This window comes from Scardinius erythrophthalmus (genome assembly GCF_964197995.2).
Source record: "Scardinius erythrophthalmus genome assembly, chromosome: 12".
NCBI classification, from domain to species: domain Eukaryota; kingdom Metazoa; phylum Chordata; class Actinopteri; order Cypriniformes; family Leuciscidae; genus Scardinius; species Scardinius erythrophthalmus.
In genome coordinates, this window is record NC_138232.1 from 9,163,509 (window position 1) to 9,184,323 (window position 20,815).

The 20,815-nt window shown below is 39.1% G+C and overlaps 1 protein-coding gene across 3 annotated transcripts in view; it reads left to right on the forward strand.

Moving 5' to 3' along the window:
* The window catches only part of shq1 (SHQ1, H/ACA ribonucleoprotein assembly factor), a 44,408-nt gene that overhangs the window by 10,351 nt on the left and 13,242 nt on the right, over positions 1-20,815 (forward strand). For all 3 annotated transcript variants that reach the window (XM_081381561.1, XM_081381562.1, XM_081381563.1), the window contains exons 4-11: positions 3,577-3,699; positions 3,778-3,947; positions 4,073-4,185; positions 4,392-4,492; positions 8,584-8,741; positions 10,752-10,805; positions 15,301-15,424; positions 19,939-20,059. In XM_081381561.1, the coding sequence (XP_081237687.1) occupies positions 3,577-3,699; positions 3,778-3,947; positions 4,073-4,185; positions 4,392-4,492; positions 8,584-8,741; positions 10,752-10,805; positions 15,301-15,424; positions 19,939-20,059 (964 nt within the window). The remainder of the gene's footprint in view (positions 1-3,576; positions 3,700-3,777; positions 3,948-4,072; positions 4,186-4,391; positions 4,493-8,583; positions 8,742-10,751; positions 10,806-15,300; positions 15,425-19,938; positions 20,060-20,815) is intronic.

Sequence of the window (20,815 nt, forward strand, 5' to 3'; positions counted from 1 at the left end):
AGGATTGTTCTGCCTAATCGATAACGCGGCGCAGCATGATATATTACAGGAGTACGTAATATGCAAGTTACCATGTAATGGTCAGTGACATCGTCACTTTGTGGAATGATATCTATATCGGTTGGATCGGTTCCATGTGATATAATTAAATCGAGTGTATGATTAAATCGATGAGTCGGTCCGGTAATGTTTTGCTTGACCCCAAAGGAGTTTAATAAATCTGTAAACGCAGCCCCTAACGCATCATTTTGATTATCTACATGGATATTAAAGTCTCCAACAATTAATGCTTTATCGAAGTTAACTAATAGGTCTGAGAGAAAATCTGCAAACTCTTTTAGGAAATCAGCGTAAGGCCCAGGCGGTCTATATACGGTAGCCAAGGCTAGAGATAATAGGGATGTTTTTCGAACATCTAAGAGCGTAACATTTAGTACAAGTACTTCAAATGAAATAAACTTATAACCCGTTTTCTGAGTAACATTGAGAAAATCTCTATAGATTGTTGCAACACCGCCGCCACGACCATTCAGACGGGGCTCGTGCTTATAGGAGTATCCTGCTGGAGTAGACTCATTTAAACCAAAATAATCATTTGGTTTAAGCCAGGTTTCAGTAAGGCAAAGTACATCGAAGCTATTATCTGTGACTATTTCATTTACAATAACTGCCTTAGGTGTGAGTGATCTAATGTTTAGAAGACCTAGCTTTAAAAATTGTTTTTGATTACCAATAGCAACATTTTCTGGTTTAATAACAATTAGATTTTTTCTAGATCCTGCAGTAGATTTATGATTTGATCTCACTAAACGAGGAATAGACACAGTTTCTATGCAATGTTCTACACTATTTATATCAGTTAAATTGGTGCAGCAGAGACTATGATTTGGACTTTTGTTTACTAGTCAAAAGGTATTTAACATTTTGGAGATGTTATCTGACAGAAGATCCGATCCGAATCTGCTTGGGTGTAAGCCATCAGCACGGTAAAGCCTAGGACGCTCCCAAAACAGATTCCAATTATTTACAAAGAGAAGTTTCTGCTCATTGCACCATGACATTAACCATTCATTAAGCGCAAATAATCTACTAAACTTTTCATGACCTAGTCGATACGTGGGAAGCGGTCCTGACACAATAATCGTTATATCAGGCGATGTGCTGCGTACCGTATCGATCAGATTCCTGAAGTCTTTCTTCAAAACCTCCGTTTGGCGCAGTCTGATGTCGGCCCCTCCCGCGTGCAGGACAACGGTTCCGACGCGCTCGTTCAGAATCTCGGGAACGTGAGCAGCGATTTCAGAAACACGAGCACCAGGAAAGCAGTGACTATGCACCTTACTTTTATTTAACGTAACGTGTACGTGTCGAACGATGGAATCGCCGATGATCACAGCATCGCGTTCTGTTTCGCGAAGAGGGGAGAAGCGGTTTTGTGTGGATATCTCGAAAACCGGGAGGGTCGGAGAGAGTTTTCTTGGTCTAGACCTGACTCGCGACTTCCGCTGCGGAAAAATCCAGGCTTCGTGATGGCATGTTGGAGCCGGAGTGAACGAGACCATGGCTGATCGCGACCTCGACGTTCGGGACCGATGTTGAGGAACGCACGGAGTAGACGAGGTCGGAGTCAGCGGGTTAGTAACATTAATCTCTGATTTGTGTGCCTCGGCACGTGATGTTTCGAGAGCCAAACGCCGGTCTATCAGCTCGGCTTTTCTTACTAAAAGGTCGTGGATCTGTTTCTCAACAGCTTCCAGCTCAGACTGCACCGCGTGCAGCTCAAATGTGTCCTCACCTGCACCAAAAGGTAGACTACTTACATTTGATATATTCGCCATTTTAACAGATGGACAGTAAGTTAAGTTAGCAACGACGCTACCAGTGGTGCTATCAATATTAATACTAATTTATGGCTTAAGTCTTGGATATAATCCGTCTTTTCAGTGGTACGGGTGTAGAGTAGACGCACGATAGGCGAAAAAATGTTTGTTTGTAACTTAAATGAGTGCGGAGAAGACGCGTTCAGCCGTGATCCACGGACGTAACCTATAAGAGTATCCAGCGTTGGATCACAAGGCTTAAGACGCGTCTGCTCAACAATCCGCGTTATAACTATGAGGTGAGGAAAAGTAGAAAATGTTCGTTGTAAGTGAGTTTAAAGAGAAATCAAGAATTATAAATCAATCGATGGAGCTCCAAAGACAACAACGCGCTCAGACGCGACGCATGCGCATTCGGTGCAAAAATACAATGCATTAAAATGCAAGCATGGTTAATGCAATGCCTATTTTTTTTCAAGTAGTGCAATTCAACAGGCTTTTTGTTTCAAAAACATTTGACATTATTTTACTTCCATACATAACGATCTCTTTCTTTATTGAGATACACCTTCACTTAGATTATACTTTTGCTCTCTCTCTTTCGTGTGGTGCTTGTCAATCTTTAGTTCAGGAAGGAACAGCAGAAGCAGCGCTGTGATTGTGTCTGACCGATCTGCTGTATTCCCGACATGTCTTTTAATGAGCTGCCTATTAGCGCTTTTAATTATACCTAATGGCCACGGGATCTTCTGCTTGACATCTCATTGGCCTCATTTCAGCGCGTCCTCTTTGATCGACAGCCAGTGAAAAATTTAGCAGTAGTCTATCATAAAGAACGTCTAATTGCTTTCATATAGCATCTCCTATAACGTCTCCTATCATATAGAAACTAATTGCTTTCTATGTTTACATTAGAAATTATAAATCATTTACGAATTTAAGGACTACAATCAAGGCAATTATTGTCATTTTAATGATGATGTGTGTATTTTTTCAATTAAATATTTTTTTTCCTGTCCCAGCTTAATAAGTAGAGACAACTATAAGGAAGCCACATGTAGGTTGTGTTCCCAGAAAAAAAGTGTCTGCTTTCAAAGCATTGCTCTGTTTGTTAAAGAATCCGACCAGCCCTACACGGCAACAGTGCTAACCAATGGCATGTATTTGGGGCGGGACTATCTGTTTGATCCACCAGTGGTAGTCAGCGAGAGTGTTCACAAGACTTCTGTAGAACACAAAAGACTATATTTTGAAAAATATTGTGTTGGACCCCTTGACTATTATTGTATGAACAAAAGAATATCTTAATTTGCGCTCAATAGAAGAAAGAACTGAATATTCATTTTTGGGTGAACAGTCGCTCTAAAAGGTTAAATGTAATGGAAATAATGACACATCTCTTCTGCATTGAGACATACATCCAAGTGAAACAAATTATTGAGGAAGACTTGATTGGCCGGGGACTTGATTCAATGGTGATATAGAGAAATTAATTGATCTATTGTTTTTTTTAAACCTCATGATTTTTAATTAAAATATCATATTTAATTAAAATATAAATCATCTCTCAATGTTCCAGTGAAACAACAGACTTCTCTCTGGTGACATGTACCAGACATCTCCAATCATTTACTTCTCTTGAACCCTTTTCTTACAATCGAATGCATGTTTACATTCAGGTCACAGTACAGAAAAAAAGATCTGTCTCTATTTAATTGCATAGCAACTTTAATTATGTGTGTACTGTATGTATCAGGTCTCTTCACGCTGCACGTCCCTAAAGAGACGGCCGGACAGCACTTTGAGGGTTTGGAGATGCTCACCAGTCTCCTGGCTCCTAAAGGCTCAAGATCAGCCAAACCCCTGGTGGAGGACACAGGTGAGGTTTCATTTTCACTTGGGTATGAAAAGCTGATCGTCTTCCTGTGGCGTTTCTTTTCATCTGTATTCTCTGAAGGTGTTCTCTCAGAGGCCTGTGGTGGAGGATGTGAGGAGGAAGATGAAGAGGAGGAGTTTGATTGGCAGATAGAACAGGAGATTTACACCGAAACCTCAGCGGAGACGCTGAAAGAATACCACAAGTATGGCTTTGGAAACCTCAGGTCTGGAGTCTTCACTAGACTGCAAGTAAGAACGTTTGTCCCTGATGGTACTGTAGATACAGTCTTTTTTTTAATCTTTTGATAAAATATAAATTAAAAAAGAAAAATGACTTGGAGTTTTTGTGGACAACCCGTTGTTTTGCCAATCAGGAGGAGCTGAATGAGGTGATTGACGTGAAGGATCCCGACAACACCGCTCCTGAGCTCAGAAGACGCAATCGACTAGATGCAGAGACTTCAATATTTTGTGCTGACCATTATATGTGAGTCCACCATTCCCCGTTCCTGTCTTTGAATGTCATCAAATCTGTCAAAACTAAAAAAATAGTACAATGACATGAATATTTAAAACATTTCATTCAACGTCTCACACACAACAGAACATCCACTCATCCAGAACTTTGTTTCTTGACCCAATTTGTTTTGGGAGTCAGTTTGATTGATTGACAGGTCTGTTTGATTGATGCAGGGTAAATTTGTATGATGACGAGGAGGAGATCAGAAACCTGCTGAAGTTTAAACCGTGGTGGAGAGAACTGAGCCCCGACTCTTCAGCAAACTCTGACACCTGTGAGACCTTTACCTCCTCAGATTTACTAAGTTATACTCTCTAAATGTTTGAAGTTATACTCTCTAACTGTATTTACGACATAATTACTGCTTTGTCCTGTGTGTGTCTCTCAGTATGGAGAATTGGGTCGGGTTAAGTTGAGGTCGCCAAGTTTGCAATGTAAACTGGAATATTTCCAGAATTGCAGTTTCTAGTTTCTACCAGCAGGTGGCGCGCCTTTGCTGGAAACTGTTCATTCATTTCGTAAGAGACAACTAGCGACAGCACCGTGTTCACACGTTGCATATAGGAGGAGATTGGAAACTATTTGGAGTGTTGTTTTAGCACTCATTCTTTAACTCTTTGTGTGATTAGTGTGTCCCTGGCTTCATGTGTGTTTTTGTCGTTGTTTCATAACTGCTGAGTCATATTGATGAGGCTGTGTGTGAGTCACTGAGTTAGTTTAGTCAACGAGGCACAAACTACCTCTCAGCTCATTTTTGTGCCCACAAAGAAATGTGCTTGCTTACCCATTGGTTTTTTCTCTCTTTTTTTTTCATCTTTCCTTTATCTATCTATCTATCTATCTATCTAATCTATAGTTCTGTCTATTTTTCTGTCTATGGTTGTATCTGTCTATAATTCTGTCTGTCTGTCTGTCTATCCCTTTCTTTCCAGGTTTTTCATCTTTTCTACCTATCTGTCTTTCTATCTACCTATCATCAGTCTATCATTCATTCGTTAGTTCTATCTATTGTTCTATTATTCTGTCTATTGATCAGTATTTTCTGTCATTATATTAGTCATTCTGTCATTCTATTGTCTATCTATCTATCTATCTATCTTGCTTTCTTTCTTTTCTACCTGTCTGTCTATCAATCGTTTGTTTGTCTGTCTGTCTGTCTTTTTCTTTTTTGGCACAGCTGTTTTAATTTTTCAAACACTAAAATCTGGCACGTTTGAAGTTGCATGGATTATTGACGTGTGTGTGATAAAGCGGCACAGACATTGACATGTCCCACACCAGCACGTTCATCACTAGAGCAGTGTGCTAATTCCTTAGTGCCCGTTTACAGAATGAGGAAATTACTCTGAGCTGCAAGCATATGTTGGTGTGGTGTGGGGGAGGGGGTTATACAGCTGGTCCTATCACAGAACAACAACATTAGGAGGGATTAAACATAGAGAGATGGAGATATTTCAAGATATGCTCTCCAAAGATGTCTGTCTCTGCTGTCAGTCAATCAAGTAACATTGTTACTTCCTAGCTACTTAGGACTTAGACGCTTCTATACATCAGTTCTCATCAGTACGCTGGATGCATGGGGCAGATTAATTGGTACTAATTGCTTGGACAGACCGTCCTGAACATCTTGACTGAAGTGGGAAAATCGCTGCCAAAATATCTTCTCCTCGCTCTTTTCTATGTTTTTTCCTGACTGGATGTGGCTCATTAAGCCATTAAAGTTAATTAGGCTTTTTGCTTTTTAGGTATTAGGGTCAGCTTGTTCATTTTAAGTTTGGTTAACATTGGTTAAATCTCACACAACCAGTCAAGAACATGTCTGGGTCATATTTCACCCAAAAATCAAACAAATTGAATCAATTATATTTTGCTTAAAAATAATCCAGAGTGTGTAGTATTGAACTGTAACATCTTTCATGACTATGCACATTCATTAACCAACTCAATGGCGCACAATGTACAGTATAGTAAATCACACCATGCAGGAACAGCAGTCTGAGAGCCTGTATTTGGCCGTCACAGGTTACCAGAATTTGGGGACCGAAGAGTTTTCCTCCTACTGTAACCACTTTAGACACATGATCCATGACTAGTCAATACACAAGCGTCTTATTCAATGTGCCCTGTATCTTTGATCACAGTCACATGGCTTAATTTGGTCAGTCCAATCAAATTGCACCTTCTGTGGATCATTTGCTTTCATATCTCAAAATTCTGCCATCTACCCACCAAAATGTTCCTCCAAAACTGTGGAAGAAAATGTCAGATCTGCTGTTGAACAATCTGACCTCTGGTTATGTTTAATTACTCCCAGGACATGATATGTTGCTGGAAGAAAGAAACTCAGACATGTTCTATGTACATTCTATGCAGTTCACAAATGTCATGGAATAGTAATAGACTTCACTCTTTCTCTGCCTCTTTATCTTAATGGTGAGAAACTTAATGTTTCGTTAACTGCCTGAGATTCTAATTCAAGATTTCTAGTTCTGATTTTTTTTCCTTGTGTCTACTTTCTCCCCTTATGTTGTGTGTGTGTGTGTGTGTGTGTGTGTGTGTGTGTGTGTGTGTGTGTGTGTGTGTGTGTGTGTGTGTGTGTGTGTGTGTGTGTGTGTGTGTGTGTGTGTGTGTTTGTATACATGTGGTGGTGTACTTGCTTTCCCATGTGTATCGGGTAACTTCACACTTTAGGTCCCAATGGAGATAACAGCCTCACCGTATGCGTATGCATGTATGCACTTCATTATTCAGCTCCCCCATCTCGCTCCAGTAGCTGTTTGTGTTAGTGATCTGGGCACCTGTGTGGTGTCAGATGTTGTTTTTGCAGATTTTACTATTTAAGTGAAGGATAAACCATAAAGAATTCTGTTATTGCCTCAAAGACATGTTTAATATTTGTACATTAGAAATGCAAGTACACTCAAAAAAGAACATTTTGTCATTATTTACTTTCTCTTAAACAGAAGCATGTTTGTGTTCTATGTTACTGAGAAAAAGTGAGAATGTCCAGGTTGCTCCTTTTGATAAAACTAAGGTGGATGGTGACCAGAAACCATGTTATTTTCCTATATACTATATGTTCAAGTCTTCTGAATTGCTTTGTGAGGAACAAGCCAATATTCATTTCTACATATGTTCAAATCTGGAACATTCACAGTACATGAGAACTACTTTGTTTGCATACAGCCGGAAATGCAATTTACTCAATGTCGTAGAAAAATGAGGAGGTGGTGGTGAAGAAACTGCACACCTAATTGGTTCTCAGATGAAATAGGCCAGCTATGAAATGAGGCAAGATTTTTACTTTGTGTGCACTAACATTCAGCGTATTGCAATGTTTTCTGAAGTGGCTGATGACTTGATGCCGAAAATTCAGCTCTGCCATCACAGAAATGAATTAAATTTGAATTTGGTGAACTGTTTCTTTGACACATTTTTACATAGAAGGAATGGTTTGAAATTGTTGTCTTACCATATTTTGTAAAGTGCTAAGAGTTATGTTATACACAAAAAAGAAGAAAAAACCCTGAATCTGTCAATGAGTAGTTGGGGACAGAATCAGTTTAATATAAGGCGAAGACAAGAGCTAGGGTGGAGCTGAACCCCCTCCTCAGCTCCTGGTTTTGGTCTCAGGAGTCAGTGTTTTCTGCCAGGCGGAGGCAGCTGTGTGAGGGTAAATCAGGTAGTCAGAGAGAGAGAAAATGGGGGAGCTGTTCAGTCGTCATGTCGCTGGAATCCAGCAGATCCCAACAGAGCCAGAGCTTGACTTCTGCCAACTCTGGCTTAAAGTGTGTGTGTCTATATGGACATGCAAGCATGCACACGAGGGGCTCTATCAGGGGCAGCACTGAAGCCAAGGAGAGGGATCACTTTCAGCTGCTACTAAAGTGCTGACTTGCTCTCTCGCTCTCTCTCTCTCTCGCTCTCTCTCGCTCTCTCTTGCTCTCTCTCTCTCTCTCTCTCTCTCTCTCTCTCTCTCTCTCTCTCTCTCTCTCTCTCGCTCTCTCTCTCGCTCTCGCTCTCGCTCTCTCTCGCTGCCCTGCCTTCGACTCCTTCCTCCCTGGTGCAGTATCAAGTCAGTTTAGGGCATCAATCAAGCGGTGTAACTTTGCTCTTCCCGTGCGGTAACTTTACTATGCTTCAAAAGCCTCATCTCCGACTCTGATTTAAAAATAATTGCGGCGAACATGCTTTTGTTTCTTAAAGCTCTCCGTGGAGCAGAGGCATCCATCATTCACTGCTGGAGCCCTGCGTTTAAACTTGTTTTTCGGGGAGAATTTGTCAGAGATTGACTTTGACTGTACTTCCCTGAGATAACTTGATAAACAACACTGAATTTCTCTCTTTTTCTCTCTTTGCTTTCAGCAATAACTTTCACAGAAGAGGAAAAGGAGCAGATGAGGAAATTCACAAACCGTTCCTACTTACTGGATAAGAAAGCGCGCTTCCACGTCTGGCTGGGTTTGGTGGACATCATTCTGGCGTATGTCTATGATGTGCGCACTACAGAGGGAGAGCACAATGTAAGTGCACGCTTGAATGCCACAGATGACTCTCTCGGCTAGTAAGTGGGTTTGGCGTGCAGGTCCTGGCATTTTCACATGCAATAAAGCTCCAGGAAGTTTATGCATTCCTGTAATGTTTTCCAGATAGTCTCTTTGGAGGCCACTGCACATGGTAGTAATTGTAAAAAATAAATATGAAAAATATCAAATTGGTGGTTATGTTTTGAAACACAGTTTCCGAAACTGAAGTAATAGAATGTTGCAAGGGCTTCGTTTTTTGAAGAGGTCTGTTGGACTGACTCCCAAGCTTTATATGTTAAATGTACAGTAGAAATCTGGGCTTCCATTCAATCATAATAGCTAGAGGACATATCAAACCTTCTTAAAACATTCTCTTGTCTAAAGTGATAAATTTAGCATTGGAGCTGTGTCTTTGCGGTTAGCGCTTGTGCTCAGTGAGCCGTGGTGCTCATGTGAGTGACGGGAGTTTGAATCCAGCAACATTTCCCCTCTTTTCCTTAATTCCTGTTCTTTCATCCCTGTTGACTTAATGAAAAGTGTCAAAATAGGGATGCGCCATATCAATATTCTGGCTGATATCAATAAGCCACTAATTATAGTTATTTTATGGCTGATAACCGATAAATGTCTGAAGTTTGATACTATTTTGTGTACTCTTAAGGTTGGTAAGAAGTCTTTTATGCTCACTGCATCAGACACAGTACATTGAACTTATCTAAGAAAGAACTGGGTAATATAAGGTAACTACATGGGTTAGGTTTAGGGGTAGGTTCAGGGTTATTGCAATTACTATAGTATGTACATAGTATGGTGGACATCAGTGTATTTTGAGCAATGGTCAATATTGTAGCATGTACTGAATAATAATAACACGATTTATGGATGGTCACACTGCACTTTTCCTTCCATTGACTTCCATTCATAGGAATGTGAATGCAGAAGACAAGAAAACATAAGCTAATGTGAATTTTGCCGTGTTCCAAAGTTCAAGTTTGGTGAACTCTGCCCTACAGTTTCATATCACATAAAGACATGTGACTAATAGATGATCTGAGTGACCTCTGTCGTGGAAATTACTTTCACAACTTTAAATAATAATTGGAAGACAGCTGGAGATTTCAAAAGTTATAAAGATCTTTATTTCTTGCAAGAAAGGCTGTTCACCCATCAGTCCGAGTCTGATAAGAGAAGGGCCCCGACTTCTCCTTTTTGCCCAGCTTATATACTCTTAACACATCCTGGTCTGTCTCAAAAGATCGCCTTGGTTTACCTTTAAAGGCAACACGTCTTTGTTCAACATAACATAAATTCTATCTAGACAGAACAGTATCACGTCTGCAAAAGTTTCCTGTTGTTTAGCTGCTTCATTTTCACACATTTTGCCTATCTTTAATTTGATCAAAGCTGCGCACATACTTTTCACACTTGAAGTACATAATAGGTCACTTGAAGTACACATAGTCTCTTTGTTACTTAGTCTTCTAACCCAGAACATTTTGTCCTTGCAAGCTTATCTTAACTTATACATTTCTAAAACTTGGTTACATATCTTTAATAATGTACTTTAGCTTATATGATTATATTTCTTTAAATGCTTATGAGTAAAAATAAATGTTCAACGTTAACACAAGTTGCACACATCTGAAAGTACATCTTAATGTAAAATTTCCATTACACCTCTTAGCTGAAATAAAAGAATGCAAACTTTAAATCTGCAGAAATGCAGCATTGCAATAAAGTAGAGTACATTACATATTTTACATTTGTTCATTTATTATATGCTGAATTGCATTTTTTAAAAAGAGCGTGGCATCATACTACGACTGTTGCAGTGTCTCTAGAAATTTTGGCATGCTTAAAGTCTAGTGTGACAGCAGCTTTATGCTAACATTTTTACCAGCGCTATATAGCCTGCCGTGTATAGTGTCTGACATCAGTATAGTTCAGTTTTGTATAAAGTGTAGGACCGTTGATGGCAATATTGATCAATGCTGTTGTGATTTCCAGGTAGAGTCAGCCTGGACCATCAGGAAGCTCAGCGGTACTCTCAGCTGGCTGGAGGTATGTCATACATTTAGCAGCATAACAAAACACGACATGGCCTTGACGGAACGAACAAACAAATGAATGAGCGAGTGACCGTTAACAAGATTTTAACTTAGAGGCAGGGCTTGAATTTCGGTGCGGGATTGCGGGTATTGCGCATATTTTTTATCATTCCCGCAGGTCTCCCATTTATAATGCGGGAAATTCCCGCAAACATTGATTCACTTTAGCATGTAGGTTCAGGTTGTATTAGTAAATTAATCCACGCAGATGGAAAATCAAATCAGTCATTTTAAAACTGTCTGCGAGACGCAATTTCACAAACAGCGTGAGTGATTCAGCGGCGCTGCGTCTTCTATCTCGCGTCTCTCAAAATGGGTTGCACAATGCAATCGTTAAGCGCGCAGCAGGCGGCGGAAATACACTCTCGCGTTTCGGGAGTCGATCGGGCCAGCATTGCATCACGAGTAACTAAAGTTTACCATTTGCACGTCTTTTCAAGTCTCACCAGTTTAAACAGTCACGCGATTTTAAACTCTTCGGTACTTGCGCGCTGTCTGAGAGATGCTTTTTTCTCTGCACACATACATAGAGTAAAGCCGCCTCACAAACAGCTCGCGGGTAACAAAAGTTATTTTTCGTGGATTATAAATCGCTTTAACAGTCAAAAACATAAGAAAATGATGTCAATTTCGGTCTTGGAGAGTATCCTCTAATCTAAACACAGTCGGTTATGTCTTAAATAAGCATAAATCGCACGTGACCGTATAATGAAAACAGGATCCGTGCACTAGCTCTTAAAGGGACAGCAGCCATATGTGTCTGTCATTAATTTGTTTGTCAAAACAACAAAACATAGCTTTCATTTTAAGGAATCAGGATTAATAGCCTATGAATTTAATTTAGTCAGGACTAAAATACTACCCAGTGTTATTTTACATTTGATTAGGCTACTTTATTCAGTCTCTGTAGTATTTCTGAATAGCCTACTAGTTTTAGACCTAAGCAAAAACTTTTCTCTTTATTTCTCTTTATTGATATCTTTATTCTATTGTATTTATTTGTGCTACTTTTTTCAATTTAATTCAAAGATTGAAATCAAGCTTCCTTGAGTTGTGTAAATTCTTAAGAACAAAATGACCCCATTGTAAAAATGCAATGAGTAGGCTAAGCATACATTTAGGCGAGATAAATGTAATTAAAAAAAAAGTCTAAACTCCCCCCTCAAATTAAAAATTCCCCCCCATAAGAATCACCTAAGGGGGGATTTCCCCCCCATTTTCCAAAATGAAATTCAGGCCCTGTTAGAGGGTTCACATATGTGGAGACTCTGGCTTTGTTCAAAGCTGAGCTTTAGGACTCAATGTCTGCTCTGCCATTCTGCAAGTGATTAAATCTGATCTGTTTGTTCAAACAATGTAGTCAATATCCCATGTATCTACTTCAGTTGCTATAGTAATATTGTAAGCATCAGCACAATGCCAAGAAACTTTCTCATACTACAAGTGAGAGTAGCTGTCAGTGTGGAAAGAAAGGTCGAAAAACATGGACATTTTGCCTCTGCTCATGTCCGTCATGCTGAACTCAAGATGTATGAGAGAACATAAGCTACAGATTTTTACACATTCATGAAGATACTGCTGACTTGTTCCTTCATTTCACTATTCCCTTCACAGTTTTCACCGTACACTATACAGCATCATCATGACACATAACAAAATTATTGAAAAGAAAACTGAAAATATAGAAATCCAATTCAAAATATTCATAAATGCTATAATAGTAAATAAATAATACTAAAACAACACTGGTTTGTTATACGAGGAATGATAAAGGGAGTGTTCATGGATGCAGCTCTAGACAGTATTGCACACTTTGTATGACATTACTTGTGCTTAACATCGCAAATTTTACATGAACAGAAGCTTAAGATAAGGGTATGCAGCATTCTGGTTACATTACATTAGACATTTGTCATCCTCTGAACCACTGCTGATATTAAAATACATGCAGATTACACCACTGTCCATCTCTTAGCTCAGCCATTTTTAAAGGCATGTTCTTAACACTTGTCCTACCCAGATGCAACACACCAAGTTTCCAGCACCAATTAATTGGTCTAAATTTGAAACGCAACAAAAAAAACCAATTCACACATCTGATGTGCATTCTGGGCTTTTAGTTACTGCAGAAATTGAAAAATAAATATTGATCATTGGTGTCTCCTCCGAGTACTCGATTACTCTTGCTTATCCCTGATTTGCATAAACGTGTGTATAGTGAAATGTAGCAGACAGGCATTTACATTTTCATCATAAGCATAATCCATCCTGTGCCAAAGTGGACACCAAAGCGAGGGACACATTTAACCTTAAACTGCTTGCGTATGGTTAGCAGAGCTCTAAGCTTTGTGTGCGTGTGTGTACGCATATCCTGACTCCTGGGGCGGCAGCAGTCCCTAATCCCCCACATTTCCACAGTGAGTGTGACAATGAGGACGAGTAACCCGACACCTCTCCCAGCTCAGTGCGCTGAGAGCCAGCACTCCGCTGCAATACTGATAATGGAAGGGTGGTAATGACATCCTCCAACTGCCTGCTCTCTCTCACACACACACACACACAAAACAACACAAACCCTCTGCCCCCTCATTTCCTCTTTCACTCTTTCCTTTTTAGTGCTTGCAAGGCAGCTTTATATTGATCTTCCTCAAACATTCGTGTTAGTGTTTTGTCCCAAATATCTGACCTCTGAAGTATTAAACCATGTTAATTTCGTTTCGTCAACGACATTTTTTTCACTGATGAAAAATGAGGCAATAACTAAATAACCAGTTTTTAATGACAAATACTATGATTAATAGATGTTTTCTCCGGGAGTATGTAATGAGTTTGCAAATTTTAGAGAAAAGCTTAGTTGATGCATTACAATTAAACTAAACCCATTAGAATTTAGTCGGCTATATCGACTGTAGTTTTAGTTTTTTAAAATCTTATATTTAGTCAACCAAAACTAGACTAAAACCAAAACAATTCAGATGACTAAAATATGATTTAAACTAAATCAAAATTTGCTGTCAAAATTAACACTCGTGTTAAACTTCTGCAATTTATTCTGCCTACAGACTCTGTTAAAACTTTGATTTGTAGATCATTTCAGCCTTATGTTTGCTATGTATGTTTATTTTAGTCTATATGACCTATATAAGCCATTTGAAATCATATGAAAGTTTGTGTGAGGAACAGACCATTCTGTCCATGTTATTCACTGAACACTCTTGACATAGTTCTCCTTGAGAGTTCATGAAAAGCAGCCAATTTTGAGACTTTTCTTTTCAATGAATTGGTTGATCTGGTTCAAACCAGGTTGAATTATTTGTTGACAAGTTGGTTTTATCAGGCTCTTTGGTTCTTGTCACTAGTTTCATTGTAATAAACTTGATGGCAATTCTGTCTTGAATTTTTTTTTATATAAATATTTGTCAAATTGTTTATCATTATATTTATGAATTATTTTTTAGCACGCTGGCATTTGTTTGTTTATTTATTTATTTTTCTTTTCAGTTAATTGTTTCATCCAGTTCACAAAATCATGCTGAATGATTCATTCGGTTCTCTTGTATGAAATGGGATGAGTAAATGATGACTGAACATCATTCAAATATTTGTATAACAAATTATGATTGTCTTGCAGTTATTTGCATACCAACTTGTGATTGGTCTTTTCATTCATGCATCTATTAAACCATTTAAAGCCACCTACTGCTACAAACACAGTGTTGCATTATGTGACGATTCTTATGCACAGCCAGTAGAACTCAAAACGCTGCCTCTGAGGCATTTCATTTACACAGAACAATGGCCTGAAACTGAAGCGTCCTAAAACTTCAGTGCTATTCTTCAGCTATCTTGCAAGCACTGGTATTTCCTTCAGGAAATGCTAATGTAGTTTCTCAACACCCTATCATTGTCTCCCCCTCTCTTTCTCTCTCAATCTCCTCCATTTGCCTAACCACTGTAAAGCCAGTGCTCCTTGAGACCGACCCCCCCCCCCCCCCCCTTCTCAGCAGGCTTATTTACACCAGTGTTTAATAGCCTGGGGGAGTGCATGAGCTATGATGACATGCTAGAATGGCTCCGGGTGCATTCTTAACAAGCTGCTGAGAGAATAGCGGAGGGGAGGTAGAGTGGGAGGCTGGAAAACGCAAAGAGAAAAGAGAAAGAGAGAGAATAAAGACATGTTTTCCCCCCCAAAGCACTTGTCTGTTGATGCTTAGACTACGGAGAACTCTGAGGCGAGCGATTAAACACTGTCTACAATTAAGAACGCCGCTTGCCAAGGTGTTTAAAAGTTGACCTACTATTTACCCTGCTAATAAAACGAGAAGTCGTTGGGAATAATTAGAGCAATTTGCTGTAATTACCAGTGGAGTTAAGAAATGATTGATGTAATATGCCTAGACAGATCTGGAGCAATTTACAGACCACGCTTGTGTGTGTGTGTGTTACAGACGTATCACTCGGTACAAGATGTGCTGGTGTCTTTCGGCAGGAGGACTTTGTGCTACCCGCTCTATCGGCATTTCTCCCTGATCACAAGAGCTGTGAAAGACGTTGCTTGCATTTTTCAGTCTGGTGAGTCCTGTCCCTCTTTTTTTATTTCCCAGTTAAAAACAGACCTCTTAGCCATTTCCAAGCCACCAAAGGATCGGGTTGAGGGTCAAGACTAAACCCATGACCTGATCCTGACCCTGTAAACCCTGCAGTGCTTCCACCTCATTACAAGAATCCCTGCTGCCAATGAAAGCAAGCGCATCTCTTTCAACTTCATATCGCCAAAAAGGCAGGTTTTTATATATATATAATATTTTTTTAATAAAACAAATACATAATTATTTTGTATGCCTATAATAACATTCAGAATATGAAATATAATATTATTAATACAAAAAAATCAAAACAAGTCTAAAATAAGAATGTTTAGATATATATATATATTTTTTTTTACTGTAAAAGAGTCCCATCCCACATATTTTGTTCTCAGTAAATCTCGGAAATGCATCACACTACAGAAGTGTGAGTTGCGAATGCTATTTCATGTTGACTTTAAGAGACTAATGACAACAAGAGCTTGACAGGCAACCTAAATTTACCCACAGCAGACGGTGTTGCTCACTCTGGACCAGATTTAACACAACGCTCACCATCCCTCCCTGATCTGCAGGGTGCTTTGGTAAAAGACATTTTCCATGACAAGTCAGTCAACAGATTGCTCATGTCTTCGTGTGCTTAGTCTTGCTGTTCTGTCAGTGTAAGTGGGAGGGGGGGGTTAAGAATGAGGGAATCCGAGAGGGATGTCTCCTCACTTCTGAAGAAATCAGCGATTCTGCCGAGTAGACACTGTTGCCTTTGATATCTCTGCGAGAGGAGCAACCTTTAAATCAAAGAAGCCATCTGTGGGAGAGACAGAAGCGCTGTGTAAACACATTTTGGGGCGTGTGTGGTGAGATTATCCAACACATGTTGATTTTAGCACTCATAAATAACTTCAATTAAAGGGCTTGTAAGGTTTGGGATTAGCAAGGTATGGTTGATTTGAGAAGTTAAGTCAGAGCAGAGACTACATAACAAAACAAGATTAGATAAGCAAAATCACACTTCACTGATTTCAGGTTCATGTCTGGTACTGGCAGCTTTTCTGCACTGACTGAGAATGACAAGTACTACTCATGGAAGATTTTATAAAGAAACATTGTTTGCAGCACATTTTAGACCCATAATTGGTTATTCAGTTTGAAAAAAAAAGGTAGCGTGATCCTCCATCAGGAACTGATTGAATTGTGAAAATTTGTCTACTTATGACAAGTGGTTGAAAAAGGAAGGCACTTGGAGACGTCAACTGGGAAGTCTTTTTAGATGTAGGCAAAAAATAATAATTTTGATGAAAAACACATAAAAAAAATTCTGGTGAAATGGAATATGTTACACAACTGAACCTTTCCCATTAAGACCAGGGATGTGTATAAAGAAAGTAAGTAGGATCGGTTTAGCTTTCAGGTTGACTCTAAAGACCAGATTAAAAAAATGATGATCCAAATCAAGATGGATAAACCCTACTAAGTCCCACCCTGCGTTATTTCATACTTTAATGCTTGGGAATACCATTTTAGGCTGTATTTTAAAGACTATATAAGTCAGACATTTAATAATAATAGATGTACATACATTTGATAGCTTTGAAATCATAAGATCCCACCCTACATTGGGTTGGCATTGATAGTATAGAAATGCATAATTCTATGCGGGTAGAATGTCACAGGGTTGCATGTCTTAATTACGGTTGTTAACAAGCTCGTTGTTTTGGTTCAGGAGGAACTGTAAAAGGCGGCTGCTGTTTGTTTGCGGGTGCTCTATGACTGTCTACACCTCTGCATAGCCTCATGTAATGCGCTGATGACGTGATGTCTGAGCGAATACGGTGCGCGGAGGTATGCAAATACATATGTTCACAGGCAGGTAGAACTTCCTATAATTTCATTCGGTCCGAATGCAATGATTGGACGAACCTTTTTTAGTCCTGAGACTTCCACAGAAGTTTACAATTTGTAGATTTACAACCAGCAAGGCCTCATGAGCAATAAGGCTCCCCTTTAATGAACGGTAACAGCGGTGTGACTCCCCTCGGAAAGCAGGCTATCCTGTGACACCTTGACTGTCCTGGGTAATTAATTTGTCGGCGGAGCATGAATGGAGGTGTGTATCTGATGTGTGTGTACTCTAATTTGAGGCACTTCGTTTAACCAGCAGTGAAAGCAAACAGTTGTAGGTAGTAGGAAAACAAACCCATTAATGATCCTGCACGAGGAAAGCCGTGATGGAAATGCTATCCAGGGGTAAATATTTGAACAGCCCTCTGGCAGCTTGTCTGGTTGTTCTCCGAGAGATCCTGCTAAAGTCAGCGGCCCTCAAGGAGTTTGAGGAGGGAGACTATGGATAACGGCCTAAAAGATGCACTTTGGGCAAATATAAACACTAACTAACTAACTAACTTGCTCTGTACTGGTATGAGCTTTATCAGTTAGCACAGTGTTTCCCAACTTTTTGCCATTGTTACCTCCATAGCACCATGTTAAATACCCCTTATATGTACTAGGCTTAATTCCAGGTTTAATTGTTTTCTATTTGTATATATTTAAAAATGTTATTTATTTCTGTGATGGCAAAGCTGAATTACATGCTAATATGCTGCTCAAGAAACATTTCTTATCAATGTTAAAAACAGTGTTTGTGGAAACAACGATATATATATTTTTTAATTTTTTGAAATAGAAATAGAAATTATTTATTTGAAATAGTTTGTAACAAAGGACTTTACTGTAACTTTTTATCAATTTTACTTTCAAATGGTAGTATACATCGTTTTATCTTTTGGTTTGGAAGCAGGTTCCTTTTCATGGCATTTAGTAAAAAAGCTCTTTTACATCATTCAGTGCTTTTTTTTTATAATTTTTTTTTTTTTTTGCTAAGTTCCTTCGTAGCTTATTGAGATACATTGTTTTCCTTGGCAGGAATTGTCATCTTTAAGCCAACATGATCAATCTTAAAAAGTGCATTGCCGTATTCACGATGATAGATGTAGGCCATTTGATGCGGCATAATTTGATGTCAATGTTCTTTAATGTGATTTTTGCAGCTGTTTCACGAGTATAGCTCCTTTGTTCACTCGTGTGAGGTTTTTCCACACAGACAGCAGTCAGTGTCACCCTTTGTATGATTAATAAATTGGTGGTTTAAGGCTGAATCTTACCAAGTTTGTCAACAACATATCCAGGTCATATTTCACACCAAAATCAAAGAAAAATATGAAGCCTGTTTGATGGACCTTTTATTTTGTTTGGCATTTTACAGTATTCTCATGACAATTAAGCACAGACATCTTTCTCCCCTTAAAAGTAGAGATACTGATGACATATGTTTTGCGAGTAACCTATAAATCACAAATATATCATTATATTATAGTAGAAGCTTTACCAGTGAATTAGATTTTTTTTAAATCAAGATAGTAGCTAGTGAAAGACTGATAATGGGTTTTATTTTCTTAATGCATTTTTTTTCTTTCTTTTTTGATGAAATATGACCTAGGCATGTTTTTGGGCAGGCTTTGTGAGATTGTGGACCTTTACCATCTGAACTTCCAGGGCCCAAATCTCACCTTGTCACCCCATTCCTCCTCTTCCTCTTCTGTCTTCTCTTCTCCTCAACTTCTTCCCCTGAGACGCCTGATTGCAGCACATGATTAACTGGCTCAACATGCAATCTAAACCCAGCACACATTGCACCGCACAGTCCCACAGCTGGTCTTCGGAAGAATCCAAAAGCTTTCTTTTCCTCCACTCTCCCAGGGAGCAGTGAAGAAAAGTAGAAAACCCTTCAATTATAGATGGATGAGAGTCAGAGAAAGCGAGAGAGGGAGGAAGAATGGAGAAAGACAGAGTACGGTTCAAGTTCCTGGAGTTTTTCTCGCATGTCCTGAAGCTGGAAGCCACTGCGGCTGCTCTGGGTAAGAGCTCCAGCTTAAATGGGAACCAAATGTTTGTGTAAGGCTTTCCTCGGTGCGAGTGCACTGTTTGTTTTTTGAGGCGGCTGGAATGTCTCCACCGGCTGCCAGGCTATTCTGTGGGCAGCTCGAGAATCCTCGGGGTCCTGCTTTCGCTTCACAACTGAGCCCGTTGCATTGCGCTGAGGGGATATTTTTGCACCTTATTTGGGAGACGGGTGTTATGACAACAAATATCATTGCTGCTGCATGGTGCCCTTAAGGTGTTTGTGTGTATGTGGGTGTGTTTTGTGTATTGTGGAAGCATCTACCAGGACGGAAAATATAATCATCTCAAAAAGCATCTGCTTAGCATAGATTTCCCTTTTTTGCTCCAAAATAGTTGCACAGTTAATCACTAACTCTACTGTCTTTACTTCTTAAAAATCCAAATCCAAGTATTCTTAAAATAAAAAGAAAAAATGGCAAACTATTTTCATAGAATATAGATTCAGTTAAGTGTTTGTTTCCCCACTGGTTTAAGCATAAACCTCACTAATAAACGCATACTTCTGTGTTTAGGCTGATTCAGTGCATGTTTTCTTTGTCACAGGGAAGGCCTGCATCCTGAAATGTCTGCTAGCCATCCATAAGATCTTCCGGGAGAACGATCCAGCCTATATCCTCAATGACCTCTACATCACGGACTACTGCATCTGGATCCAGAAGATCAAGTATGTTCAGTTCAGTCCAGCCTGAATCAGCCAACCTGAAATGAACTAGGTCTAAAATCTGACCGTCTGCTAATCATGCCGTGTTGATGAATCCCTGCTGAGAGCTAAACCGCAGGTTCATTAAAGCAGTGAGCCACAAGAGATAGCGTTATAGTGATTTTACTAGGGGTAAGAGGTTTTTTTTAGAATCTCGCAATATCAAGTCCAGGTCACATTTCACACCAAAATCAAAAGATGAAAATAAGAAATTATGTTTCGCATACGGTTAACCACATTTTCACCACATCAATTAAAGTACTAATACTACCATGAATTTTTTTTTAATGAAACTATAAATGTTGTATATAATTAGTATGTAACATATTTAAATAACTTTTTAATTAAAAATTCATATTATATTCTATGAGATTTTTTTGCATTACGGTAATGAGCATTTGCGTGGAAATTGTCATGAAAAATGTCAAAATGGTCACTAAAATAGGCTATATTTTCTTTAGGCAAAATATTTATTATTTGTTTCTTTTTTGGGTTGAGATAAGCTCCATAAATGTTTTTGTCAGGTTTGGTGAGATTTACCTTCTTAGGCACAATGTGAAAAAGAGTGCCCAAAACCAGCAAGCAATAATATGACAGTATGACACAAATTATGAAGTTTATTATGAGGGTCCAAACGGTCCATTTCATATTTTGTTTTGTTTTAGTTCAGTCTTAGTTAGTTAAACAGAACCACAGTGCTTGAACTTGATTCATGATGAA